At 58.2% G+C, this 27,938-nt stretch overlaps 1 protein-coding gene across 1 annotated transcript; it reads right to left on the bottom strand.

Annotated features, from left to right (window-relative positions):
• Nucleotides 1–20: 20 nt before the first annotated feature.
• Nucleotides 21–27,938, bottom strand: SNX17 (sorting nexin 17). Its single transcript, XM_067550537.1, has 15 exons — nt 27,776–27,938; nt 12,398–12,472; nt 11,569–11,686; nt 8,875–8,939; nt 7,954–8,064; nt 6,750–6,840; nt 6,548–6,635; nt 4,291–4,360; nt 4,115–4,207; nt 3,663–3,866; nt 1,585–1,707; nt 1,368–1,445; nt 1,096–1,170; nt 978–1,019; nt 21–905 (listed from the first exon to the last, which is right to left on the bottom strand). Exons 1-15 carry the CDS (start codon nt 27,833–27,835, stop codon nt 789–791), a joined length of 1,410 nt encoding a protein of 469 aa, XP_067406638.1. The 5' UTR covers nt 27,836–27,938; the 3' UTR covers nt 21–788.

Here is a 27,938-nt window from a genome sequence, read left to right as displayed (position 1 = left end):
GCGGCTGCTCAGGGCACTGCATGGGCACTACCCTATGGCCACATCGTCCCCGGAGAGGCGGGACCGGGCCCTGCTCAGTCTTGCCAGGCCCAGCTGGCTGAGTAGCAGGGTGGGCATGTGAAGGGAGGGAGCCAGGGGCCCAGCTGCCCCTCTAGCCCCACAGCGCTGCTGCCTGCCCGCCCCTTGTCACCCCGGGGCTGACCCCCCCCATTACTGCCGGGGGACTCCACGCCAGACACCAGTTACCAATCATGAGCCACTTTAATTGCTGCAGTGTAAACATGGGTTAATGTCTGCTAATGCTCCACGCCCGGCGCTACAGGGAAGAAGCCGAGGGGGTTGGCTGGCGGCTACGAGCGGGTTAGAGGCGGCAGGCTGGATTTCGGCCACAGTTCTTTGTGCAAAGACCTAACTGCTAATTTGGCATTGGTGGAGGCTGGGGAGGTGAGCTTGTTGCCATGGGAACAACCCCAGGCCTCCCCCTCCCCTCCGCTGGCAGCCCCCTCGCAGGTGGGCTCTAATTGCAAGCGCTGGTCCCGGTGCGGCTGCAGCCCGGCTCCCGGCCCAGCTTCGCCTGGGGCTGCGTGTGGGTCAGTGTTGATCCCTGGCTCCCCCTCCCCGCCGTGAAACGGGTGCCCCGGGCCAAGCCTGGGCAGCCGCAGCCAGGGGGGCTGCCCCCAAGGCAGTGGCCGGTCCCGGGGGGGGCAGGGGCAGGTGGATGTTACCCAGCGAGAGCCGGGCTGCAGGTCCTACGTTGCCTAGAGACCGGCGCCTGCCGGCTGCTGGGGCTACAGGTCCTCGTCCCCGATGCCCTCGAAGGCGTAGTTGCCGTGGAAGTCGGCGCCCCCGTCGCTGGCCGCGGCCGGCTGGCTGATCCCCCGCAGGCTGACCGCCGTGAGCTTGTTCTGCAGGGAGGCAGGCGCGTTAGAGCCGCACGCACCCGCGCAGGCGCCCCCAGCCCCCTGCGAGTTACTCACCGAGAGCTTGAGCACGGGCTCCCTGCTGCCATCGGGCGAGTCCTGCGGGGACAGACCTGGGTCAGAGTGGGCACATGGGGGGGCGGGGCAGGGCTGGGTTGGGTTGGGGGGCACTTACCAGCAGGGGGGGGGATTTCACGGCATGCTGGCTGTCGGAGCGCCGCAGGGCCCCGTTGGCTCGCCTACGGAACATCTGGGGGCAAAGCAGATGAGAGCGGCTCAGCGAGAGGCGGGGAACGGGGGGCGGCGGGAAAACCCCTCGCCCTCCAGGGTAGCAGGCCCAGCCCAGCCCAGCTGAGGAGCCTGGGGCGAGGGGATAGTGAGGGGCTGCTGCCAGACAGGCTGTGGCAGCAGGACACACGAGGGACGAGTTCCCAGCCGCCCCCTCACCTTGCGGATGCTGCCTCCGGACTTCTTCACCATCAGCTCGTCCACCATGGACTGCAGGCAGATGCTCAGCATGATGGCCTGGGGAGGGGAGACAGCGCCTGTCAGAGGCGGAGCAGAGCCCCCAGAACCGCCTCCGTCCCCGGACACTCCCCCTCCCGCCCCGCAGCCATACCCAGCCAGCCGGAGAGCTCTGGGAACAGCGCAGGGCTGGCCCTACCTGGGGGCTGGTGATGGTGACCCACTGCAGCCGGTCCTTGCTCATCAGGTACTCGAAGGCCAGCTCCAGCTTCACCTCCGCTTTCCCCGGGCTGCTCCCCGACGTCCCGTTGCTCATGGGAACCTGAGGAAGAGGAGAGGGAAGCACACACGCCAACATGGTCACGGGGCACCCCCAGACCCAGCAAAGCCCTTGTCCCCCAGCCGGAGTCCCTGCGGGACGCGGTGTCTGACAGGACACGGAGGCTGCCCAGCCCCCCCAGCTGGCCTTTCGATCACACCAACGGGTCCCCCCACCAGACCCCTCTCCCATGGTCCCCACAGGAACAAGCACTGTCGCACGGACTCCTAGAATCAAAATCCTAGAAGATTGAAGGGACCCCAGCAGGTACCTAGTCCAACCCCTGCTCACAGCAGGACCAACCCCGGCAAACAGAAGGAGGGAGTTTGCCTGGGGTCTGTCCCAGAGGAGCCCAGGTGAGTGCTACGTGAGGGGAGCTGTGTTGTGTGTGCTGTGCTAGAGGGGGGAGTATCTGAGAGACCAGGTGTGTGACTGGTGCAAGTTACAGCTGAGTGTGGGTGTGTGCTTGTGACTGGTGCAGTTACAGGGACCGTTTGGCAGTTGGGGGTTTGTCTGTCTGTTTGATTGATTGATTGATTAGATCCAGGTGGGCTTTGAGGGGTTAATACCTAGGGAGGTGGTGGAATCTCCATCTTTAGAGGTTTTTAAGCTGAGGCTTGACAAAGCCCTGGCTGGGATGATATAGCTGAGGTTAGTCCTGCTTTGAGCAGGGGGTTGGACTAGATGACCTCCTGAGGTCCCTTCCAACTCTATGATTCTAAACCATCCCAGCCAGGGCTTGGTCAAGCCAGGCCTTAAAAACCTCTGAGGATGGAGATTCCACCACCTCCCTAGGTAACCCATTCCAGTGCTTCACCACCCTCCTAGGGAAAAGATTTTTCCTAATATCCCACCTTGACCTCCCCCACGGCAACTTGAGACCGTTGCTCCTTGTTCTGTCATCTGCCACCACTGAGAACAGCCTAGCCCCATCCTCCCTGGAACCCCCTTTCAGGTAGTTAAAGGCTGCTATCAAATCCCCCTCACTCTTCTCTTCTGCAGACTAAACAAGCCCAGTTCCCTCAGCCTCTCCTCATAAGTCCTGTGCTCCAGCCCCCTCATCATTTTTGTTGCCCTCCGCTGGACTCTCTCCAACTTGTCCACATCCTTTTTGTAGTGGGGGGCCCAAAACTGGACATAATATTCTAAATGCGGCCTCACCAATGCCGAATAGAGGGGAATAATCACTTCCTGCGTCCTGCTGGCAATGCTCCTCCTAATGCAGCCCAATATGCCATTAGCCTTCTTGACAACCAGGGCACACTGCTGACTCATATCCAGCTTCTTATCCACTGTAACCCCCAGGTCCTTTTCTGCAGAACTGCTGTCCAGCTCGTCGGTCCCCAGTCTATAGCTGTGCATGGGATTCTTCCGTCCTAAGTGCAGGACTCTGCACTTTTCTTTGTTGAACCTCATTAGATTTCTTTTGGCCCAATCCTCCAGTTTGTCTAGGTCCTTCTGTATCCTATCCCTACCTTGCAGGGTATCTACCACTCCCCCCAGTTTAGTGTCATCTGCAAACTTGCTGAGGGTGCAATCTACCCCATCCTCCAGATCATTAATAAAGATGTTGAACAAAACCGGCCCCAGGACCGACCCCTGGGGCACTCCGCTTGTGACCGGTTGCCAGCTAGACATGGAGCCATTGATCACTACTCGTTGAGCCCTATGCTCTAGCCAGTTCTCGATCCATTTTATAGTCCATTCATCCAACCCATACTTCTGTAACTTGCTGATAAGAATACTGTGAGAGACCGTATCAAAAGCTTTGCTAAAGTCAAGGTATATCATGTCCACCGCTTTCCCCAGTCACCTCTTCACAAAAGGCAATCCGGTTGGTCAGGCATGACTTGCCCTTGGTGCATCCATCCTCCCCCACAGCGACAGGTACACTGGCACTGACCTCTGCCCCACAGCCCCGCACCCCTGCCCTGAGCTGCGCTGGGCGAGGGACTCACCGAGGACGTGACCCGCCAGCAGCGCATGCGCGTCACCTTGAAGCTGCCCTCTTTGATCTGCTCGTTGGGCAGCCGCACCTGGAAGTTGAGCTCGTTGTTCCCGGCGCTGACGACGACGTGGCAGCCCTTCTCGGGGAAGTCGGTGACGCAGGGGTCGAACTTGAGATAGCCATAGTACTTCAGCGTCTGTGCCAGGCGGACGAACTGCAGGCAGAGCCAGGCACAGCTTCAGCACTGGCCCCCCCAGGCCCAAGGACCCTCACTCCCCAGGCCGGGGCAGTTCTGCCCAGCTGCTCCCTGGAGCCCTGCTGGAGAACAGCGGGAGGCTGGGCCCCTCTCACAGCAGGAAGCAAAGGAGTGGGCCCAGTGGCAGAAGACCCAGAGCCAGCCTGGCCTCTCCCATCAGGCCCTCCCTGAAGCCCACAGTGCCAGCATGAACCCCGCTCACCCACCTCCTTCTTGGAGACCTTCTCCTGCAGGGACTTGAGCTGCCGGTGCTGCTCCTTGGAGACCAGGATCCAGCCGCGCTCTATGTCGGAGACCGTCTGCAAAGGAGCAGAGGCTGTGAGGGGCAGCCATGGCAGGCCGGGCCGGGCTCCGAGGCCTGGCTGCTCGGACACACACTCACCTGCGCGTACAGCAAGTTCAGCCCCACCCGCTGCTCCATGACATCGTCGTCATAGGAGGAATCCCAGTAACTAGGAGAGAGGCAGCACATGGTGGTTAGCGGCTCCTGGCCCACGCCTGGCTGGGGCCCCCCACCTAAGAGGCAGCGTGGCCCAGCGGACCACACACCTGAGTGGCACTCAGGGAGCAGGACTCCGTCCACTCCCAGCCCCATGGAGTGACCCCAGCCCAGGCACTGTCCTGGGCCGCCGTTGTCACAGACCCACAGGAAGCTTGGAACAGGCCGTGGGAGGCTCCTTCACTAAGCCAGACGCCCAAGGGCCCTCGCTCTTCCCCCAGGGTGAGCCCCGTGGCTTCACCACCCCTTGAAACCGGACCAGGGGGGCTGCAGCCCCTGCTTCACCCCGTGAGCTCTGCCCAGCGAGTCCCACGGAGACAGACTCGGGGGAGACTTCTACAATCTTGGGGAGCAACGCACCCTCCGGCAGCATCTGCGGGGACACCGCCAGCACGGGCAGGCAGGTTTATTGGGCACAGCACAGGAAGTCCTTGGTTAGCTCAGCGCCATCTCTCTGGCCTATCTTTGTCCCAGCTCAGATGGGCCCCAACTGCTCCTCGCAGCCCACATTTAACTCCGCCTCCCAAGTCCTTTGTGCCCGCGCTGGAGACGCAGCTCAGCCCACTCCAGAGAGTCCACATCTCCCTGGGGCTTGGCGGCCAGGTGGCCACCTCCAGACCCTGGGACCTGCCAGCATCTTCTCAGGAACTCCATGAGCCGGGACCGAAGGCCCCAGCCGCCAGGCACCATTCGCACCCGTGTCTCAGCCTGCCCCAGGAGCTCCCAGACCTTCCCACCTGCCAGGGAGCAATGCAGCACGCAGGGGAAACTGAGGCGCGCACACAGGCTTCCTACAAATATTACCGATAATTCCCACTTCATCACAAACATCCAGAATAAGGGGGGAGGGGGATCTAGTCACACACTGGGGAATGGACGTTGCTCAAGGCAGGAGGCACAGGCAGGGCCGTGCCCCACATTCCAGCCCCTCAGGCCCTGCCCCAGCCTGTGGGACCCAGGGCTTTTCAGACAGGTGGGCGGCAGGGTAGGATCTGGGCAGGCATGGCTCGGCCCAAGGTGTGACAAGGAACGTTTGGGGATTTTTTATGGTCTATGCACGTGCCTCAGTTTACCCTGTTCACTATACACACTGAGGGCAGGTCTACACCACACATTCCCAGCAGCACTGATGCAGCTTCTGGTAGAGATGCTCTAAGCTGATTGGAGAGAGCTCTCAAATCGGCTTAATAACACCACCTCTGAGGGGTGGTAGCTGAGCCAAGGCACTGCCTGCACCGGCGCACAGGTTGGTGTAACCACGCCGCTCAGGGGTGTGGGTTATTCACCCCCTGCACAACGCAGGTACACCCACGTCATTCTGCAGCGCAGCCCGGGCTGAGTGGAGAAGGGAACGAGGCATGGTGCACAGGGCAGGTTTTGGTGCCTCGGTTTACCCTGGGTACCCTGCTCTCTATGCACATTGAGTGTAAAAGGCAGCGAGGCATGGCCAAGCGTCATGGATGTTGCTTCGGGGAGACTGTCTACTTTAACAAGAACTGGCTGGAATCAACCCACAAATGGCGGCTCTGACAGAGACAACGTTATTGTGGGAGGCAATTCGCACACCTGGGAAACCAAAGCAAGCCAAGCAGGTGAACACAGAGCACGGACGGCAAGAGACAAAAGGGCCAGCGTGAGCAGATGGGCTTTTAAGGGTGCTGCTGAGAACAGGCGTCTCAGAGAGAGACACAGAGAGAAGTGGATCTCGGAAGAGCACGACATCTTGGGGCCGTTGCTCCTACCGATGTGGACTCTGACGTGAGCGTGCCTTGCCCGTGCTCGCTAAGGACGCACTGCAGAGATGCACAGGGCGCGTTGCTCCTAAGCAGGTAAAGTCTCTGCAGGAGTCTGACTTCAGCTGGCCGTGCTGCAGAGAGCCATGGGGAGAAGCAGGGGCTGCCTGACCCGCCCTGGCAGGCAGGGCTGGAACCAACCCAGTGCCCAGAAGATGGCGGGGAATGTTCCCATCCCCCAAGCGAGAGGCCCCCAGACCTTGCTCCTCGCTGCCCCGGGACAGGCCTGGGCACCTGCTGGCAGGGCGGGCACTGGGCAGCCATGGGGCTGCGCGCTGGCCCAGCGAGGCCCCTGCCCCGGGCGGGAGGAGCCACGTGCAGCCTGGCTGGCCGGCAGGGCCACTCACCTCTTGCGCAGGACGATCTTGTACTCGGGGTTGCGGAGGCTGGTGACAGACACGTACGGCAGCTCGAACTCCTGCAGCTTCCTCACGACTGCCAAGGAAAAGCAGCACTGAGCCTGGCAGCGTCAGCCCGGCCAAGCGGCACTTCGGCTGTCCCAGGGAGCCCCCCCCCCCACGCCCGGCCCGCGCCTGGGCGGGTACTCACAGGAGAAGGCTCCAGGCTGCGCTTCCCTCGCCAGGAAGAGGCTGAAGTAGCCGACCAGGTCCTCGGGCAGATCCAGCTTGGAGGCGACGGCCTGGGGGCGAGCAGACAGTCACCTCCTCCTGCATCCCCGAGCCCGCCCGGCCCCCCTGCGAGGAACAGGCTCGGCTGCCAGCCCCTGCGTCCTGCCCCCGCCGGCCAGGCTGCAGGGGGCGGGGCCTCGCGGGGGGCGGGGCCTCGCTGGGGGGCACACGCTGTGTCCGGAGAGCCAGAGCCAAGGGACCAAGGACCTTGGGCACCTCAGCAGCATTCCCCAGTCCCACCCAGAGCCCTCCGGAGGTGGCACTGGTCTGCGGCAGAGCCACCCTGGGGCTAGGTCATGCGGCTCTGCAGGTCTCCCTAGGACACGGCAGAAGGGCGGAGCCCAGCCCGTGGGGGCCATGCTGGAGTCCAGGGGGCCGGGGGCTGGTAGCAGCATCCCCCCAAGCTGGGCCTGCCACTGCGCCAGTGCTGAGAGGGGCAGCGCATGGGGGACAGAGCTGTGCAGAGGTGGGTCGGGCACCTGAAGGCATGGGGCTGTGTGTGTAGGGGAGGGGCTGGAGGCAGCCTGGCGGGGGTGGGAGGGCAGATGTCACCCAACCGAGGGGAGGGGGTAGACTCCGGCAAGCATCCTCGGAAATGGGTGTGGGGGAGGAGGCAGATGCCAGCGAGCGACCCCGGAGACAGCTGAGGGAGGGAGGGCAGTGTGGCTGCAGGTGCCCCACAGACGGTCTGTGCATAGCTGGGGGCCTGCAGGGCATCACAGGATACGTGTCCGGCTGCACGGGGGCTGCAGACAGGGCGGGAGGGAAGGCCTCCCTGTTGTAGGCAGTGGCAGGTGAAGCACACACCCTGCTCTGACTCTCCCTAGGGACCCACTGGGCAGGGCAGGGTGGGGTGTGCAGTGGGACGGCTGAGCTGTGCGGCGTGGGTGGAGGACGTGGCCTGGCGGACAGCACACAGGCAGAGGGCTCCCAGGAGCGCTCCAGGGGAGTGGGGCGCAGGCGCAAATACCCCTCGAGCTCGCCCTGTACCCAGCACAGGCCCTGCTCCTGCTCTCGTGGGCAGGCTGGCAGCGCCCCCAGAGCACAACTGCACCCCTCTGTGCCCCCAGCACCAGCACTGCGGCCCCAGGTGCCCCACAGCCAGCCGGCCAGGCCGCACTTACCTCTAGCACATCCTCCGTCTGGTCTGAGGTCAGGATGGTGACCGTGACCTTCTGGCCGTTGCAGAGCAGCACCACCAGTGGCACCTCCTCGGTGGGGATCTGCTGCGTCTCCTGGGACATGGGGACAAGGTGAGTGGGCTCTGCGCCCTGCCCCCGCAGCCCACCCTCACTTGGGACAAGTGCTGAGGCGTGCCTCAGTTTCCCCTGTACGCTGCATTGCTCCCCGGGGAGGAGCGGGATTAAGTTGGCTCTCAGGGCAGGCTAAGAGACCGAGGTGGGGGCCACCCCCCGTCTGGGTGGAATGAACGGAGTCATTACAGAACGGGCTGAGACTGCCCCAGATCAACAAGGGGGCCAGAGAGACGCCAGCGCCAGGGACTCCTAGATGCAGGGTCTCAGCAGGGAGGCGGGGCAGAGACCCCGCTCGACAGCAAAGGCCTGGGAGCCGTGGGTGGGTGGGGGGTGGGTCCATCTGGGCTCTGGAGGAAACTGGAGGCTGTCAGCTGGGGACGGACTGAGGGAGGGTCAGAGACAGCCTGACCCTGGGCTCACGACGGCACGGCTGGGCGCTGGGCTCCCCGGGATGGACATGGGGCCATTTGAACCCTCCCCTCTCTGTGCCCCCAGCCAGGCGTCCGGCCCGCCCTGTCGGAGGGCACTGCACGGGAGCAGCCCAGTCTCTGCCAGGAGCCTCCGCTGGCCTCGCTGAGCAGAGCTCAGGTGCTGGCTGGAGCCCCGGGCTTGGGCACACAGGCTGTATGGCTGACCCTGGAGGGAGAGCAAGAGCCCTCGTGGGTCCAGCCCACTGAGGGGGTCCAGCTAGAGTCTCTCCCAGAGCTGGGACCACAGCCCCAATCCTGTGGATCCCTGACACCCTAGAGCCCCGTCCTCCGCAAACAGCCCCCCCTGCACCCCACGTACCTGCTGGGCTTTGCGCAGGAAGCTGTTGAAGGTTTCGCTGCCTCCCAACAGCGGGTCCTGCCGCACTAGAGGTGGAACAAGGCAAGGTGTCGGGCGGCGGGAGCAGAATCCAGCCCAAAGAGCGTGCCCCCCAACTCACCCCCCAGCTAAGAGACGGCAGCCCCCCCATGGAACCCACCCCCATCCCAGAGAGCACACCCCTTCCCCCCAGCACCCGCCCCTCCCTGAGCGTGCACACGCAAACTGTGACCAAGGGGGAATTTTTTGTAATGTTTTTATGAAGCCTGTGTGTGCCTCAGTTTCCCCTGGGTGCTGCAGTTACCCAGTGGGTGGAAAGGGACTGTGTGCCCTTGGGGCAAGCAGGAATGGTGCCTAGTGGCCTGGGGCCTTAAGTCCCAGCTCATGGGGTTCCTGAGAAGACGCTGGCAGATCCAACTGCTGGGACGTGGCCACCGGGCCGCCAACGCCCGCAGATGGCCCCACCTCTCGGCAGCAAGGCGAGCAGCATTTCCCAGCGCGGGAAGAAAGGCCTGTGGGTGGGGGGTTCAGTGTGGGCTGCAGGGAGCAGTCAGGGGTACCCCTGGGAGATCAGACAGATGGTGGGGAACAGAGCTGGAACCCCGGGTCACTACAGCAGGGCGGGTCGCTGGGCTGCCCAGAACGGCCTGTGCTGTAACCGTCAGTTCTCTGTGCCGTGTGCCTGTCTGCCGAGACTCATCAAGCCCTCGGACCACTACCCCTCCCTACTGCTCCCCGTGGGCACCAATGACACTGCCAGGAGTGACCTTGAGCCGATCACTGCAGACTGCGTGGCTCTGGGAAGAAGGATAAGGGGGTTTGAGGCACAAGTGGTGTTCTCTGGTCCTCTGCTAAAGGAAAAGGCCCAGGAAGGGAGCGTCGCATTGCGGAAGTAACTGCGTGGTTACGCAGGGGCTGTCGGAGAAAGGAAGCTTTTGGAGAGTGTTTGGGACAACTTCCTGGTGCAAGTGCTGAAGGAACCAGCTGGGGCCGAGCTCCTCTTGACCTGCTGCTCACACAGGGAAGAATTGGTGGGGGAAGTAAAAGTCGGTGTAAACCTGGGCAGCCATGACCATGAGATCCCATGCAGTGCTACAGACTGGGGACCGACGAGCTAGGCAGCAGCTCTGCAGAAAAGGACCTGGGGGTAACAGTGGATAAAAAGCTGGATATGAGTCAGCAGTGTGCCCTGGTTGTCAAGAAGGCTAATAGCATATTGGGCTGCATTAGTAGGAGCATTGCCAGCAGATCACGGGAAATGATTATTCTCCTCTATTCGGCATTGATGAGGCCGCATCTGGAGTATTGTGTCCAGTTTTGGCCCCCCACTACAAAAAGGATGTGGACAAGTTGGAGAGAGTCCAGCGGAGGGCAACAAAAATGATTAGGGGGCTGGAGCACAGGACTTATGAGGAGAGGCTAAGGGAACTAGGCTTGTTTAGTCTGCAAAAGAGAAGAGTGAGGGGGGATTTGATAGCAGCCTTTAACTACCTGAAAGGGGGTTGCAGGGAGGATGGGGCTAGGCTGTTCTCAGTGGTGGCAGATGACAGAACAAGGAGCAACGGTCTCAAGTTGCAGGACGGGAGGTCTAGGTTGGACATTAGGAGAATCTTTTCCCCTAGGAGGGTGGTGAAGCACTGCAATGGGTTACCTAGGGAGGTGGTGGAATCTCCATCTTTAGAGGTTTTTTAGGCCCGGCTGGACAAAGCCCTGGCTGGGATGGTTTAGTTGGGGTTGGTCCTGCTTTGAGCAGGGGTGGGACTAGATACCTGCTGGGGTCCCCTCCAGCCCTCATCTGCTAGGATTCTATGAATAAACCCGACTGTCTGCCGGTGCTGGCAGAGTGTCCCGCAAATGTGGACAAATCCCGAATGTGGACAAATCTCCCCCAGTGTCTGCCTCACTGGAACTAGCTGGGCAGAGCTCACAGGGTGGACCAGGGGGTTGCAGCCCAGAGGTCCAGTCTAAGAGGTGGTGAAGCTGCAGGGCTTCCCCTAGGGGATGAGTCAGACCCCTCAGGAGTCTAGCCCACTGAAGGGGCCTCCCAGAGACTGGTCCAGAGCTAGAGCCGTGGCCCCGATCCTGTGGGTCTGCAACAGACAGACAGACACACACACATGGGGGGGTGAGGAATTCCACAGGGACGGAGGCACCCACTGAACTGCCCGCCCACATCTGCTGGCCTGGGACGTAGAAGGGACGGCTCCCGGGGCACTGGGGCATGGAGGGTTGACTCCAAACTGGGAGCCAGGGAGAGCCCAGGCCCGGCTGCCCAGCGTCATCGGCTGCGAGCGGTCACAGCATCCCCACATCTGAGCCCTGAGCAGGGGAGTGGCTTGCTGTGGGTTTTCTGAGACAGGCACCTCCCAAACCCGATGGCCCAGGTCTGCTTCCACACCCGACACGCCTCCGTCAACCGGGCTGAGCTAGAGCAGATGGAGAGGGGCACCCAGCCCGTCCCTGTGCACGGTGATCACCGGGAGCGATGGCAGAGCCTCCCCCGCGCCCTGCAGCCAGCTCTCTGCCAGTGGGGGTGTCAGGAGGGGGGCAATGGCCTTCTGAGTGCAGCTCTGCCCAGCTGTGCTACAGGGCCTGCGGGGAGATGCGGTGGCTGCCCAGGGCGGGGGCACACACTGGATGCTACCAGCGCTGCGGGCTCTCTGCATGCCAGCTTACCAGCCTGCATGTATTTCTCCAGCTGCTCTCGCCTCTGCTCCACCTCCGCTGGGGTGAGGGTGAAGATCTTCTTTGGAGGAAAGGCTGGCACCACATTGGCACCATATTCTTTCCTTAGCTGGGAAGAGAGCACAGAACACAGCCATGCTGGGGCCACAGCAGCACCCGGGGACGTGGCTCTGGGACAAGCCACAGCAGGGCCACCGACCCCACCATCCCCCAAGCCTCTCCCCCCCCCACTCCCCCTGGGCCGGGGACCGTCCTCTAACCCCTGAATTGAGGATGGGACGGTATCTAACTCCAGCACCCCTAACACACGAGTGCGTGTGGGAGAGGCCGTCCCCCAAACTAGCCAGGGCCCTGCGGGACGCCTCATCGAAGAGCGTGAGGGAAATCTGTGCCTGACCCTGGAACTGGAGAGCCACAGACGGCCCAGCGCCACAGAGCCGCCTCCCAGGAGCTCAGGGCGGGCAGGATGAAAGCCCAGGGGGACAGGCTTGCCTCACCCGCGGGCAGCGCTCACACAGCTTGTCCTGCCCAGAGCGGCCAATAGATTGCCACAGCAGCAGGAGCTGTCTGTGGGGCAGCCTAGGGACATGGGGCCCAGCGGCTCTTGATTCTCTTAGCCGCTCGGCTCAGCTTTCCCCTACCCCACATGGGTCGTAATCCTCCCCTGCCCCTGAGAGAGCAGAGGCCTGCCCGCAGCACCGGGAGGCGCTGGGCACCGTGCCCAGAAGGAATGGCAAGAGCCCCTCCCGATAGGCTGGGTGCCCCCAATGGAGGGGCACAGGGCTGGGGCAGGCAGAGGCAGCAGGACAGAGCTCCCCACCTGTTCGTGCAGGCCCAGCAGCTGGCTGTAGCGCACCCGGCAGTGCAGCACGCCGTTCACGTGGATGCTATAGGCCTGCAGGGGGGAGAGGAGACGTCAGAAGCACAGCTCCCCTCCCCCAGCTCTGGGGGGAGCTGGCAGGGCAGAGCTAGGGAACCCACCAAAGACCGCGAGGGGAGAAGAGAGACCCCAGAGCCCACTGCGGGGGGGAAGGGGGGAGGGAGACAAGGGGGCCTTTGCAGAAGGGGCAGCCCTTCCCCAAGGCCTGGCATGTGCTCTGCGGGAGGGCACAGCCCCGCACCCACTCCCAGAGGCATTCTGCCTGGGCCGGCCCCGCTAAATCTCAGGCCTCCCGCAGGGATGTGAGCTGAGGGCCTCAGCAAGGCTGGCTGGACGTCGGGACGCCCCCCCCAGACCCACTTCCCTGCTCTCGTGGGTCTTGCTATGGGGCTGCGACTGGCTCCAGTGCCTGCTGAGTCCTGGCAGCTGCAGGAGGTTCCTCAGCAGGCTCCAGCCCGATCAGAAGGAGCCAGGCCCAGGTGAGGAGAGGGCCTGGTATCTCTGGGGCAGCGGAGCTGGTCTGTGTAGGCAAAGCCCAGGGAAGGGTGACTGTGGACCCGGGGTGGGGGGAAACCAGACCCAGCAGAGGGGGACTAGCAGCTGGACTCCTCTGAACAGACTCGTCCTCCCTCCCCCCAGCAGGCAGCAGCACCCGCTAAGTGGGTCACCCCGAGAGGGAGCAGAGCACAGAGCTCTACAGCCAGCCAGGCCCTCCCTCACCCCAGCAGGGCTTTGGCCAAGCAATGGGGCATCCTAGGGGCAGGCAATTTTCCCAGAGATCCCGAGCCCAAGTCCTGCCCAGACGGGCTGGGATTCACTGCAGAGACTCGCCGATTCAATTCAGAGCGTCTAAGGCCAGAAGGGACCATTCCATACGAGCCCCGCACTGTGCCGGCCATTCGGTGACCCCCACGCCCACCCTGACTCCTGGTGTTGCTTTAGACACACCACGGGCAGATGTAAAGCCTCCAAGTACAGGAAATCTGCCCCATTGCCCTCCCCATTCACATTTGTGCCTTATTCTGGTGTCAGTTTCTCCAGCTTCAGCCCCCAGCCAATCTCAACCTGTCTTGGCCCATGAGAGTGAAGATCTGCCTGCTCTCAGAATCTCCCCCATAGAGGTACTTGGGCACACAGCATCAAATGCTTCATTAAACCAATCCTTCCTTGGCCCCTAGTTCTGGAAACTCCAGCCCAGGAAGCAGCAGCTTTGCCTGGCTCCATCCAGTCCCCACCGTGGGACCCCCAGCTCTCTCCCTCTAGCTGGGCTGGGTTCTCTCTCTCTGTTTTCTAGGCAGATAAGTCAGAGACCTGGGCAAGGAGAATTGTCAGGCTAAAGCCTTTCCAGAGTGTCAGGAGCCTGCCAACTCCTTGACTACCCTTGGGAGAGGCTTGGGTCAGGGCTGCCTGAAGAAAGGCTTGTGAGAGAATGACCATGCAGACAAGGACTCATCCCGTATCAGCAGCTGCCAACTCAGGAGGTGATTACGCCCTTTGCTGTCTGCTCTCCCATTCCAATTTCATAATGCTAGGGCCTACGCTGTGCAGAGCTGTCCCCACACGCCCCAGTGCACTGCTTGTGGCCTGCCAGGCAGCCATGCCACACAGCATCAGGACCACACACAAGGACAATGCTATTTGCATAAATATATAACACATGGAAAAAAGGAGAATAAATAGCAATCAACATAGATTTGAAATTATGAAATGTATAAAATTGATAAGGGAAGCTAAAGACATCATGGAAAAATCTAGGGCTGCCAGGGCAAAGACAATAGGAAGGAGAGTGTTTTGATTTTAAGATTGTTAGGAACAAAAATCCCAGCAATGGTATAGGCCCATCACTAGATGAAGATGGGGAAAATGTTCATAACGATGCAGGAAAGAGAGAAGTGTTCAGTAAATATTTCTGTTCTGTACTAGGGAAGCAGTAGGAGGAGGTACTCCAGTCAGACCACATGAGGATGAGGAAGTACTTTCCAGTCCATTAGTAACAGAGGAGGATATTCAATGGCATCTACTAGCAATAAATATTTTAGAATCAGCAGGCCTGGATCCCATGCACCCAAGAGCCCTGAGAGGCGGAAGAGGAAGGGCTACCTGCGATAGCGGGAGCTAGCGAACAGGCCCGGCAAACGGGAGTTTTGTGAGGGAGTTTAGAGGGGGAGCATGAGAGCCCAATACACCTAACAATCATTCTCTAAACTTAGGCCAATGACCCTCTCCCTGCCCCAAAGGGGAAAAACCACACAAAGAACAAAAACTCCCCTGCCAGAGAAAACGAATGCGGCAGCGGCGAGGGGGCTGTGCAGTTCATTGCACTGAATGCAGTGTTACGATTACATGCCTGTGGGCAGGCTGTGCACGCGGTGCAAGGCGCTCCAGGCCCTCAGAGGCGGAGTATAGGCTCTGGAGCCCAGAGCAGCTGAACAGGAGGAGCTAAGGGAGACAGAGATACATAGATGAGACTTTCCGGGACACAGTGGAATGCTCCCCCGCCCCCGCTCTGACAGGCTCTGAACTATGGAGGAGGATGAAAGTCTCAGGGAAGGAGAACATCAATCTGGAGCAGAGGGAAACGATCCCATTGTCGGGACCCTCCTTCCAGATGGTGTCAGGGTATCCTCTCACACAGAGGGTACTTCTACCAGGGGGGAGGGGGGAGATGATATCCCAGTTATTAGGAAGAGACAGATCATAGGGATTTGATCAGTAGAAACACAGCTGGGTTTGTGATGACCGGGAGAACTGCATGGTGACTGCGGGTGCAAAGGCTGCGGGTCTCTCGAGACATCCAGACAGACGTATGTGTAGTGCTGGGGAGGAGCAGTGGTTGTGGTACATGTAGTTACCAGTGACGTAGGGAAGGACAGGAGAGAAGTCCTGGAGGCCAAATGTAGGCTGTTAGGTAAGAGATTGAAGTCTAGGACCCTTCTGGTAGCATTCTCTGAGATGCTTCCTGTTCCATGCGCCTAACTTCCGTGCCAGGCACATTGGTTGAAACGACAGTAAAGAACAGAATGATCAGACACAGAGATCAACACAAAACGCTGGGGAAGAGTCAATACAGCTTTTCTAAATGGAAATTATGCCTTGTCAATCTATTAGACTTCGTTGAGGGGGTCAACAAATATGTGGACAAGGGTGATCCACTCAATACAGTGTACCTAGATTTTCAGAAAGCCTGTGACAAGGCCGGCTTGCGCTCTGCCCACAGGCACCCTGCGGAAGCTGGGGTCCGTTGGAAGCCCAGGGCAGACGCTGTGCCGCTGAGGCAGCAAGGAGCAGCGAGGGCAGCGCAGATCACAGTCCAGCCCCCAGCAGGCAAGGAGCCCAGCCAGACGCAGTTCCAGGTCAGCACAGGGCCGCAGGAAGCCAAGCAGTGTTTGCCCAGCTGGGGAACAAAGGACGGGGCGGTGCTGGGGAGTGGTAAAGGGCTGGCTGCACTCGTGAGCTGGGACAAAGAGGGGTCAGGGCCTTGGGCTCTGTGCTGACCTGGATGGACCATGCTGTAACTTGATTTTCTCCGTCTAACCAAGGACTTCCTATGCTGTGCTGTGCCGTGCCGTCGACTAACAAACCCGACTGCCTGCCCGCGCTGGTGAGTGTCCCCACAGATGCTGCAGGAGAGGTGCACTGCTCCCCAACATTGCACAAGTCTCCCTCTGCGTCTGTCTCAGTGGGGCTCACACCCGAGGCACCTGTGCTGCCTAGACTCTTCTGCTCCCAGAGCACCCAGCTCCTGCAGTCCAGGCCTGTAACAGCCTGTGGCCACCGCGAGAGCCTCCCGGCTGTGCCCAGCGCACACTCACTGCCCTCCTTGTGAAAAGTGACGCTGGCAGACCAGCTCCCGGTAGAGTGTATTCAGGTCAATTCACTTGGGGATTAGTGTAGTTCAAAGGCCCCGGTAACTGTAGGAGAGTGCATCTGGTGTTTGAACTGCATGCAGCTAAGGGGATGTTCCAGGCACTGTTTTTACTTACCTGTCCTGTCATCATGGAACAGCAAACACTGCCATGGGAAATACTCCGGTAACTCCCTCACCCAGCAGACACCAAAGCAGCCTTCTGGAATGCTCATGAAGGAGTTTATCAGAAAAGCTGCAGACTCCAAAGTACATGGCCATGGCATGGGATGACCTGAGGTCAGAGGCTCAAAGTGCATCATCTCCATCAAAGGCAAAGCCGGCATGGGCAGAGAAACCGTCAGCTTGTCTGTTGTCAGATGATGATATAAGAATGGATGCAAAGAAAGATTCTTCATCTCTGAACTGCTTGGACTCCAACATGGAAGTACCAGATGCAAAGCAGAGACCCCTAGAGACAATCTGCGTACCCAGAAAATACTTTTGGGGAGCTGGCAGTTTATTACATCACTGCCGCCATTTGGAGCTAGAGACCATGACTCATCTGTACAGATATTTTACCTGCCTTACTCTCAGTTACTCTCATTCTGTCTTCTTAGCTAATAAACCTCTAGTTAGTTTACTACAGAATTGGCTGCCAGTGTTGTCTTTGGTGTAAGAGCAAGAGTACCAATGGATCTGGAGTAAGTGGACTGGGAGCAAGCTGATGTGGTGTGATTTGTGGTGTACGTGACCATTAGCACAAAGTCGAGTTTGTCTGGGTGACAAGATAGGCTGGAGAGGCTCAGGGGACAGTCTGAGACCCCATGGTAAGACTGCTACAGTGATCCGGGCTTGGTGAGATCTAATTATAGAACACACCCCCAGCTTGGGGTGTCCGCCCTGTTTCGGACAGTCTGCCCTGAGAGGCATTCATAGTTGTGAGTCACTCCAGACAGCATGACAACAACATACCACGCCCTGGCCAGCACAACACAGCAGAGTCAGGCATCTGCAGACCTATCAGGGTGGAAACCGTGGGATCTCCCTCCACTCTCTGCTTAAGAGCACAAGAGCTGCCAGACAGAGTCAGATTGTGTCCATATACCCAGTGTCCTGCCTCCAAAAGTGGCCCGTACCAGAGCTTCAGGGGGACAGTTCAGAACAGTGCAATTTTTGAGAGATCCTCCCTTGTTCTCTCTGTACTTCTAGCCATCACAACAACCCATGGCAATGAGTTCCACAGGTTAATTGTGCATTCTATGAAGAAGTACTTCCTCTTGTTTCTATTTAATAGACTTTCTGTCTATTGATTTCAACAGGTGACCCTGGTTTTGTATTGTGGGAAAGGGTAAATAACACTTCTCTATTCACTTTTTCCACCCCATTCATGATTTTCTAGACCTCTACACGTACCCCTGGGAACACGCAGAGGTCTTCAGGGGGTACATCAACTCATCTAGCTATTTGCCTGGTTTTACAACAGGCTACATAAAAAGCACTAGCGAAGTCAGTACAAACTAACATTTCATTTCTCTATTTACTATACACTGAAATGTAAGTACAATATTTATATTCCAGTTGATTTTATGATTATATGGTAAAAATGAGACAGTCCGCCATTGTTCAGTACCAGTGGCTGTCACACTTTGGTATTTCTGTCTGATTTCAGCAGTAAGTGGTTTTTAAGTGAGGTGAAACTTAGGGTTCGCACATCAGACTCCTGAAAGGGGGCCAGTCATCCGGAAAGGGTGAGAGTCATTGCTCTAGCATAGCCCCTTGGTGTCGTCTCTTTGCTAACCGGAACAGCCCTCATTTTTGTAGTCTCTCCACGTATGGATCATCTGAACCTTTTCCAGTTCTACTCTATATACTGGTTTCAGCTAGGATGACCAGAGTGGGACACAGTATTCAAGGTGTGGGTTTTCCAGGTATTTATATAGTGGCATGATGATATTTTCGGTCTTATTTTTTATCCCTTCCTAATGGTTCATATGTATATACATATATCTGTATACGGGAGTGTTTTTCCAGCATGTGTTACTTTGCACTTATCAATAGTGAATTTCATCTGCCATTTTGTTATCCAGTCACCCAGTGAGATCTCTGTGTAACTCTTCGCAGTCAGCATAGGACTGAATTACCTTGAATACTTTAGTATCATCTGCAAACTTTGCCACTTCACTGTTCCCTTCTTTATCCAGATCACTAATGAGTATGCTGAACCGTACTGGTCCCAGTACAGATACTTAGGGGACTGCACTGCTCCCTTTCTTTTAACCAGTTACTGATCCATGAGAGGATGTTCCCTGATATCTCATGACAGCTCAGTTTACTTAAGAGCATTTGGTGAGGGGCCTTATCAAAGGCTTTCTGAAAATCCAGGTACACTATATTGACTGGAAACCCTTCTCCACATCATAGAATCATAGAATCATGCTTGTTGACCCATCAAAGAATTCGAACAGATTGGTGAGGCAGGATTTAAAGCTGTGTAGACTCTTCCCCAACAAATCGTGTTCATCTGTGTCTCTGACTGCTCTTTACTGTAGCTGCAACCAATGTACCCGGTATGCTCATCTCCCTATCATCACCAGGATCACCTGCACAGCCCTTTTAGAAAACAGGCATCACATTAGCTATCCTCCAGTCATCTGGTCCAGAGACTGATTTAAGTGACAGGTGACATCCCACATTCAGCAGATCTGCAATTTCACATTTGAGTTCCTTCAGACATCCTGGATGATACCATCTGCTCTTGGTGACTTATGACTGTTTAACTGATCAATTTGTAGTAAGATCCTCCTATTGACACTGCCTGTTTGGCAGCTTCCTGCTTCTGATGTACTTTAAAAAACCCTTACTGGGAGTGTTTGCATCTTTGGCATGTTGCTTCTCAAATTCTTTCCTGGCCTGCCTTATTATACAGCTATACCTAACCAGCCAGAGTTCGCTTCCCTTCCTAGTATCCTCAGTAGGTTTGGACTTCCCCATTTGCAAGGATGCCTTTTTGCCTCTGAAGGCCTCCATTACTCTGCTGTTAAGCCATGGTGGCATTCTTTTGGTCTCTTACGGTCTTTTCTGATTTGGGATGCACATTATCGTGAGGCGGTGCTATGGTGGGTTTAAACAGTCCCCATGCAGCTTGCAGCATTCAACCCTGCTGCGAAGGGACACACCCTCACTCTGATGGAGAGGAGGCTTACAGGCTCTTCCGGGCTCGTTCAGCACTAACCAGGCCTGGAGGTGGGGGAGCTTAAAAAGGGAAAGCCTGCCCGAGGGAAGGGCTGCTGACCACAGAGACAGGTCAGCCAGGAGGGACACAGCCACAGGCCTCGCCACCCCTGAAGCGGAATGGACCAGCTATAAAGCAGGTGCCCCAAGAGGAGGGGCTGAAGGGAGACCCCAATTAAAGACGCTGTACTGGCTGACAAGTCATGCCTCAAAAGGGAACCCCAAAGACTGCGAAAGAGAGCTCGCTGCCACCTTTCCTTTTACTCTGATCCCCTCTCTCAAGGAAGCAGGTGTGGTACAAACAGGGGAAGGACATAACTTGAAGCAGGGTCTAGCAGAGACTCAGGGGAGCCCCAGCACCCCACACCTTCTGACAGCTCCTTCTAATTTCCATCTAACAAGCTGGGGAGCTCAGGGGGCCTGGACAGTGTCGTCCTGTGGCTAGGAAGCCACGGCACAATGGGCCGTCAGCAGCCGCCAGGGGAGTTTGAGCAATACTGACAGCCCTGCCTGCCCACCGACCCACCCACTGGCCTTCAGGATTCGGGCTCGTTTCAGACACACCTTTGGGGATTTAAAATCCACCTGCTAGATTTGGGCTCCGCCCGAGACACAAGCAGGTGAGATTCTGTCTGAGTCAGGCAGAGAGTTTCTGGAGAAAACGGTGCTGCTTTGAAGTCAGATCTCACTGTCCCTCAGTGTGGAAGCCAGCCTCAGCGCCAGTGCTGGCAGGGCCAATTCACGGGCAGACTCATGGTAACCAGCAGGCAATGAACAATGGCCCCAGTGCAACCGGGAAGAGGAACCCTCTGTTCTCAGGTAGGCGAGGTCCTCTCTGCGCTAGGAACTGACTGTTGTACCACGGGAGTCTGGCTCCCCAGCATTCCCCTTTACCTGGGAACGTGTGAAAACGCAGGCTGCCTTGTCTTCACCGAGTGCTAGTGAGCCCGTGGTAGGAACACACCTTCCTCCAGAGCGTGGCCACAGCTTCCAGCCCACAGCCACAGCGGGCTCATTGCTCCGGCTGCCCTGCCACACTCATGAGCACAACACCCCCATGCACACAGGCCAGGCCAGCCTCCACGCCCATCCCATTGCCCAGCGGCGCAAGCCAAGAGAAACAGCAGCGCTGGCCACCCCACATCAGCACTGAGCTCTCAGCACAGCCCACAGCTCTGGAGGTGTCCAGGGCTCCCCACAGCGTTGGGGCAGCCTCCTGGAGTCCCCAGTTCAAGGACCACAGCAGGAAGCCTGGTGAGAGCGCCTCAACTCAACCAGGAGCAGGTGCAGAGAAGAGCTCCCAGGAGGGACAAGGAACGGAGGGCATCTGTGTCCAGAGGAGACTGGCAGAGCTTGCTGTGCTTAGCCAGCCAAGGAGGGGGATCTGACTGCTCTCTTACATCCAACAGGGCAGCCAACTCCAGGGAGCGAGAAGAGCTGCTGAAGGTAAAAGTCGGGGTTGGCACATGAACAAACGGGGATTAATCAGCCTCGAGGAACCAGAGGCCAGAGACGAGGCAGTTCTGGGACCCAGCTAGGTTGTCTGCCCCCCAAGTTTTAAGGTGGCTCCAGGTAGGTTTCTGAGCAGGATGAAGAGGGGGCTGGCTGTGACAGCAGGGACTGACTAGGGTGACCCTGGAGGTCCTCCCAGGCCCATGAACCCCTCCTGAGAGGCGCCCCTGTCCTGCAATAGACTCTACCACAACGCTCTCTCCACTGAGATGGGTCCCCTCTCTGCAGGTAGAGACGAGGGTGGGGAACATGGTGTCCCTGCGACAGCCTCTTCACGAGTCCAATTTGCACGAGGGAGGGAGGTAGAGGTGCCTCAGCCTAACTTTTAAGCCCAACCCAGATGCACAGCGAGAGGGAGTTTTCTGACCCGACCCTTTCCCCTGAACCTGAGTCAGTGCCGCCTCCTGCCCGTGGGGCTGGCACCAGTGGGCCAGCAGCTGCATGCCCCACTCCTGCTGGCCTCCCCCCAGGCTGCGCTGCGGCTCCCCGGCACATGAATTCCACACGGAGCCCGGTGGCGATGGCTGGCAGGAGCTGGTCACACAGCCACACCAACCACTCAGGCCGGAGAAGGCAGCACCCACCCCAAACCCAACCCCTGTTCAGTCCAGTCGGCTCCAAGCAGGCTGCAGGGCTCTACCGTGAGAAGCCACTGAGTGACCCCAACTGAGCTGGGGCTCTGCCCCGTTCAACCCTGCACAGCAAGGCTGAGCCCTCGTGCAGGATGGGGACTCACACTGCCCCAGGCACACAGGGACACCCCTCCAGCCCCAACAAACGGGGGAGCGGGGAGGCAAGGAAGAAACCAAAGCAGCAGCGTACACTCTGCTTTCACTCCAGAAGCTCCCAGGCCCACCTCCCCCCAGCACAGCCCAAGGGGCCACCTGTGGTCAGAGATGGCTCTGTGCCATGAGTCAGCTCCTTGGCCGCCAGCCCCGAGCGAGCGGGCAGTGTTCCCGGAGCACGCACCGGGCACAGTGTGAACACTCAGTCAGGGGACCAGACACCCAGGAAGCTGCCAAATCCATTGCCTCAGCCCAGCGTCTGCTCCCATGCTCCAAGGCCCTGCTCCTCCAATGAGCAGCCACGCTGGGAGGGCGTTCACACTCCAGCTGAACAAAACAGGAAGCTGGGGGATGGCTGGCCCACTCCTGAGTCAGCTGTGTGCTCCAGCCCCGCTGAGCCAGGCAGCACAAATTCCAAACAGCCACGGAGGCCAGGCATGGAGGAGACAGAGGGTTCCCTGCCCACACGCTGCCTGGGCAAGGCTGGACCTTCCCGACCCGCACTGCTCCAGTCCTCAACACACAGCAGCTGCATCTTTACATTTGCTCCTGAAGAGCGTGGCAGCCAGAGAAGAAAGGGAGCGCAGGGGCCTGACGGAGGGAGGGGGCCCTTCACACTGCCCTATCTCTAGCGCCTGCAGAGCCTGAGCAGGGGCAGTGCCCCCATGCCAGTGCCCCTAAGGGCCAGGTAGGAGCTCAGGTGGGGCAGTTCTGGTGCCCTATCAGCGCTTTGTCAGGACACTTTGGGGGCTCTGCCCTCCCTGGAGGGTCAGGACTGGCTCAGCCAACACAGCTGTCTGACACTCAGCCCCTCCCCGAATGGGGAGGACCCAGTGAGTTCCAACCAAAAGAGCTCTAAACCCAGGCCCCCGAATTCCCAGGGTGCCCCTCGCTGCCCCGGCCAGGACCACGCTTGGCTGCCTGTGGCGGCACCCCAGGGCTCTGACATGTCCCCTCGGAGCAGAAGGCACACGCTTGAGCCAGCTGCAGAGACGCGGGCGTGAAACATGGCATGGGCAGTCTCCACACAGGGCCCTTCCCAAGAGCCAACGCCTGCTAGGCACTCACTTGCTCCTGGCGGCACAGCAGACGGGCCATGGCAGCTCTGAGCCTCCTCCTGGGCTGGGGACAGCCATAGCCACACTCCCTGCTGAGAGCACACAGGTGCCCTATGCAGGGTGGGTCTGGGCCAGCTCAGTCCCCGTGGCCTGACCAGCAGGAGTCAGGCTCCACATGCACACAACGCAGCCGGCCCCACTGCTGCCCTGGTGGCGTGATGGGAACGTCCTGTCTCCACAGCTACACCCCGCTGAGGTCACCGCACAGCTGCGCGGCATGACTGAAACTCTAGCCGAACATCCTGTGCCCTGCAGTGCCCCCTTCTCCGGGCGTCATCTCAGCCGCCAAACACCACAGGTTCCTCCAGGCTTTCCCAGCAACACACATGCACAGTGTCAGCAGGACAACCATGCTCCCTGAGCCAGGCGAGGCTGCTCCACCACTACCGGTGGGCCATGGCCCTCAGCGAGAGAGCAGGGCGCCTCCCGATGGGTGTCAGCATGCCTGAACGCCACTCCTGGCAAGCACAGCCCCTTCCGCCTCGCCCACAGGAAGCTGCAGGAGAGGAGAACAGGGCAGACGGGTGGGGATCAATCCAAGAGCACCGCCTACAAACAGGAAGCCCCCAACTGCAGCTGAAGAATTCCTGCTGTGTCGCGGGGTCCTGTGGCCAGGCCCGAGCACCATGCTAGGCCCGGCCACCTTGCTGCTTTTACCATGAGCCGGCCTCCCTCAGGCCTGGGCAAGGACACACTCAGGAGCGCACCACAAAGCTGTGCGTGCCAGTGACACAAGTGGCCACCACCAAGCCAGCGTGACGCAAGGACAGCCGAGCCAATCCTCCCCACTGCAGGTTCCTCGTGGTCTCGCCGTGCTTTCCAATGGCCAAGCCACCGTCCTCGTCTCTCTTCTGAGAGCAGCCCTGAAGGGCCAGAGAGAAGCGTGGCACCGTTCACGACAGGACCCGGCAGATCCCTACCCTGACCCTCCCAGATTATGCAAGCTGGAGCTGGGAGAGAGCAGGAAGGCTGCAGCTGTGGGGGCCTGGCTCTCCGGGGGGACGTTACTGTTCACAGCTCAGCCTGTTCGGGGTGTCAGAGGAGCTAGAGAACAACTTGCTGAGCTTTGTTGCCATAGCACTTGGACCTCCTGCCATGCAAAGAAACGCAAGGAGAGGGGAGTATCCAGTGGCTGCCTTGGTACGACCATTACTGCTCTGGGGTCACATGCTTCTTAAAGGGTGCTCAAAACTGAAGAGGGTTCAGAGAAGAGCCCCAAGAATGACTTACTGTGGGAGATGGAAGGAGCTCAAGCGTACTTAGCTTAGTAAAGAGAAGGTTAAGGGGTGACTTGATCCCAGTGGGGAGAAGGTTTCTGGAAACAGACAGCTCTTCATCCTAGCAGAGAAAGGCAAAACGTGCTCCAATGACCGGCAGATAAAGCCATAAAACTTCCAGTTGGAAATAAGGTGCAGACATTTAGAGTGCAGTAAATAAGCATGGAATGGAGGCTCCCGGGCATGTGGGGGCTGACTGAGACTGGAGCTCTTCCTAAACCATCTGCTCCTGTGCGAGCACACACTCCTGGGCTCGGGGCAGGCCAGCTGGGGGAGGCCTGGGTTATGTCAGCACAGTCCGGCCAAAACTTTCAAGAGAATGAGGGCATGCAGTCAGGCTCCCAAGCCCAGACTGAGGAACCTGCTTTTTGGGCCTTCAGGCTGAGCTCCCCACAGCTCCTCTGATCTTTTCAATCTCTGAACGCCGTTCCCTGAGCCAGCTGGGGAGTGCCCATGGGGGCTCCTGGGGCCCCTGCAAATGGGATGTATTCGTGTGTGGAGTGTTTAATAGCTTCCAGAGGAGATGGCGTCAGATGGAAACTTATGCTCAAATGTGGCACCAGGTGCTACCTAACACATTTCTGTGGGAGCCCGCAAGAAGACAACGATGGCCTTTTTCTCTTACCCTAGAAACGTAAAGGGGAGTCTGCCTGCCAACCCTTACCCACAGTGCCCCTGCTGCAGCCTGCAACACAGACACAGCAGCTCAAGGAAGGAGGGTGAGCCTCCATAGGGACCCTCAGGTATGTGCACTTCAATCCTGCAGGAGAGTAAAACGCACCGGCTCTCAGCACCATTGGCAACACGCAAGAGGACACTACCAGCATGTGACAGCGAAGTTAGACGGCCACTTCTAATCGTCTTGCTCCACCCTGCGTTCGGAAGGGTCAGAAAGGGACAGTATCTCCTCACACTATACCTGGCCCACGGCAGCCCTAGATGGGGGGGTATTAGATTCCAAGGCCAGAAGGGACCACTGGGATCATTTAAGGCCTCAGCTGAGGCATTGTGTCCTGTGGTGGGCACCATACTTTGGGAAAAATCTGGACAAACTGGAGGAAGTCCAGAAAAGAGCAACAAAATGGATTAAAGGTCTGGAAAACATGACCTCTGAGGAGGGATTGAAAAATCTAGGTTTGTTCAGTCTGGAGAAGAGAAGACTGAGGGGGGACATGGTAACAGTTTTCAAGTATGTAAAAAGTTGTCATGAATTGTTCTCCTTAACCACTGAGACCAGGACAAGCAGCAAGGGGCTTAGACTGCAGCAAGGAAAATTTAAGTAAGACATTAGGAAAAACTTCCCAACTGTCAGGGTTGCTAACCACTGGAACAAATTACCTAGGAAGGTTGTGGAATACCATCATTGTCTAAACAGTTCTTAAAAACCTCTGAACCCGTCAGGGATGGTGTAGCCCAGCGGTTCTCAACCAGGGGTACGAGTACCCCTGCGGATACGCAGAGATCTTCCAGGGGGTACATCAACTCACCTTGATATTTGCCTAATTTTACAACAGGAGACATAAAAAGCACTTGTGAAGTCAGTACAAACTAAAATTTCATGCAGACAATGACTTGTTTATACGCTCTATATACAATACATTTGAGTGTAAGTACAATATTTATATTCAAATTGATTTTATAATTGTAGGGTAAATATGAGAAAAATAAGCTATTTTTCAGTACCAGTGTGCTGTGACACTTGTATGTTTATGTCTGATTTTGTAAGCAAGTAGTTTTTACATGAGGTCTTACTTGGGGGTACGCAAGACAAATCAGACTCGTGAAAGGGATACCGTAGTCTGGAAAGGTTGAGAGCCACTGATCTAGCCCAGTGAGACTCAGGCTGTGGTTTGCAAGCTGCAAGCGGCTCTTTAATGTGTCTCCTGCAGCTCTTTGCAGCACGTGATATTAAAACACTGTGCAATTTAATTATTAACCAATCAGGATGCTTTTACTGTGTCATTAACCAACTGTAGTGGATAAAATAATAATACTCGCTCAGTCATTTTGCTGTGAGAATTATAATAAACTAAATATTTCCCCATCATACTGTTTAAACATGAATATATAGCACTATAGTAAATGAAAGAAAGAATTCACACTACTGTGGCCCTGTTGGGTAATGTTGATTGCTAATTTGGCTCCTGAACCACTGAGGTCTGAGTATCACCCGTCTAGACAATACTTAGTCCTGCCTCAGGTCAACGGGTCCCATCCCCTGCACTGTTGAGGTTCCTTCCAATCCTACATTTCTATGATTCTGGTCTGACCTCCGGTATAACACAGGCCAAAGAACTTCCTCAAAATAGTTCCTAAAGCAAATCTTTCAGAAAAGCATCCACTCTAGATTTAAAACACTGCCAGCGATGGGAGAACCCACCACAACCCGTGGTAAATTGTTCCAGTGGGTAATTCACATAATTAAAAATGTATACCTTTTTTCTAGTCTGAATTTGTCTAGCTTCAACTTCCAGCCATTGGATCATGTCAGGCCTTTCTCAGCTCCACTGAAGAGCCCATTGTTAAATATTTTTCCCCATGTAGGTACTTAGAATGGGATCAAGTCACCCCTTAACCTTCTCTTTGTCAAGTTAGTAGATTGAGCTTCTCGCGTCTGTCACAAGAAGGAATATCCTTTATTAATAATCCTTTATTAATTCTTGTGTCTTCTCCAAATCCCGCTCCAATTTATCACCAGCATCCTTCTTGAATTGTGGGCCTCAGAACTGGACACAGTATTCCAGCAGTGGTCGCACCAGTTCCAAATACACGGGTAAAATAAGCTGCTGATTCTCACTGGGGATTCCCGTTTGTTCACCCACACAATCCATCAGCGCTTTGGGCCACAGCACTGCACTGGGAGCTCCCGTTCAGTGATCACCGCCCCACCCGCCATCCTGCCCAGAGTCCCTGCTTCGCAGGACAGGCCCGCTCTGTAAGTAGAGCCGCATGCATTCAGCCTCCTCCGGGCAGGGCGGTCTAGGGGCGCGGCCTGGGGGGCAATGTCTGGGGGCGCGGGCTCCCCGAGGGCTGCCAGTGGCGGCTGGTTAGACACACACCTGTCAGGGAGGGTCCAGATAAGGCCTGGTCCCGCCAGGAGCGCAGGGGGCTGGGCAGCCCTACGGGTCTAGGGCCTGCTCCGGCCAGGGGCTGCAGCGAGCCTCCGCCCCAGCACAGCCCAGTGAGGCGGGGACCGGACCGGGACCGCGACCGGGACCGGCCCGCAGCAGGCGCCTCGCCCAGCCCGCCCGCGCCAGGCCTGGCGGACAGCACCGAGCCCAGCCCCGGCCGGGCGTCAGGCGGGGCAGGAAGGCAGCCGCGGGCCCTGCGCGCAGAGCGCTCGGTGAGGGGGGACGGGAGATCCTGAGCCCCGGTCCGACAGACAGACAGACAGACCCACCCGTCCGGCCCGGTCCGACAGACAGACCGGCCCGGCCCGGCCCTCAGCGCCCCCGCCCCGCCCGGAATCAGGGCCCGACCGCAGCGCAGCCCCCCGCCCGGCCCCCAGCACCGCCCGGCCCGGCCCGACTCGCGCCCCCGCCCCTCACCACGTAGGCGGCGCCGCCCTCCCCGCCGCGGCTCTCGGTCTCGGGGATGGAGAAGTGCATGGTGCCCGCCGCTAGCTGCCCTGCGCCGCCGCCATGTTGGGCACGGGGGGAGGGGCTGGAGCGGGCCGGGGCTGGCCGGCGGATGGTACGGCCCGAGGGGGCC

The sequence above is a fragment of the Emydura macquarii genome, unplaced genomic scaffold, assembly GCF_026122565.2.
Source record: "Emydura macquarii macquarii isolate MOO-44397 ecotype Brisbane River unplaced genomic scaffold, CSIRO-AGI_Emac_v2 contig_1300, whole genome shotgun sequence".
NCBI lineage: Eukaryota > Metazoa > Chordata > Testudines > Chelidae > Emydura > Emydura macquarii.
Note: the sequence above shows the minus strand (reverse complement) of the source record. Positions and strands in the feature narration are given on the sequence as shown.

Excerpts from the sequence above, each read along its gene's own strand:
- SNX17 (XM_067550537.1), bottom strand. The coding sequence starts at position 27,835 with ATGCACTTCTCCATCCCCGAGACCGAGAGCCGCGGCGGGGAGGGCGGC. Across the intron at positions 4,208-4,290 it reads TGAACTTGCTGTACGCGCAG|ACGGTCTCCGACATAGAGCG; the intron begins GTGAGTGTGTGT and ends GCTCCTTTGCAG. Across the intron at positions 1,446-1,584 it reads TCACCATCACCAGCCCCCAG|GCCATCATGCTGAGCATCTG; the intron begins GTAGGGCCAGCC and ends TCCCCTCCCCAG.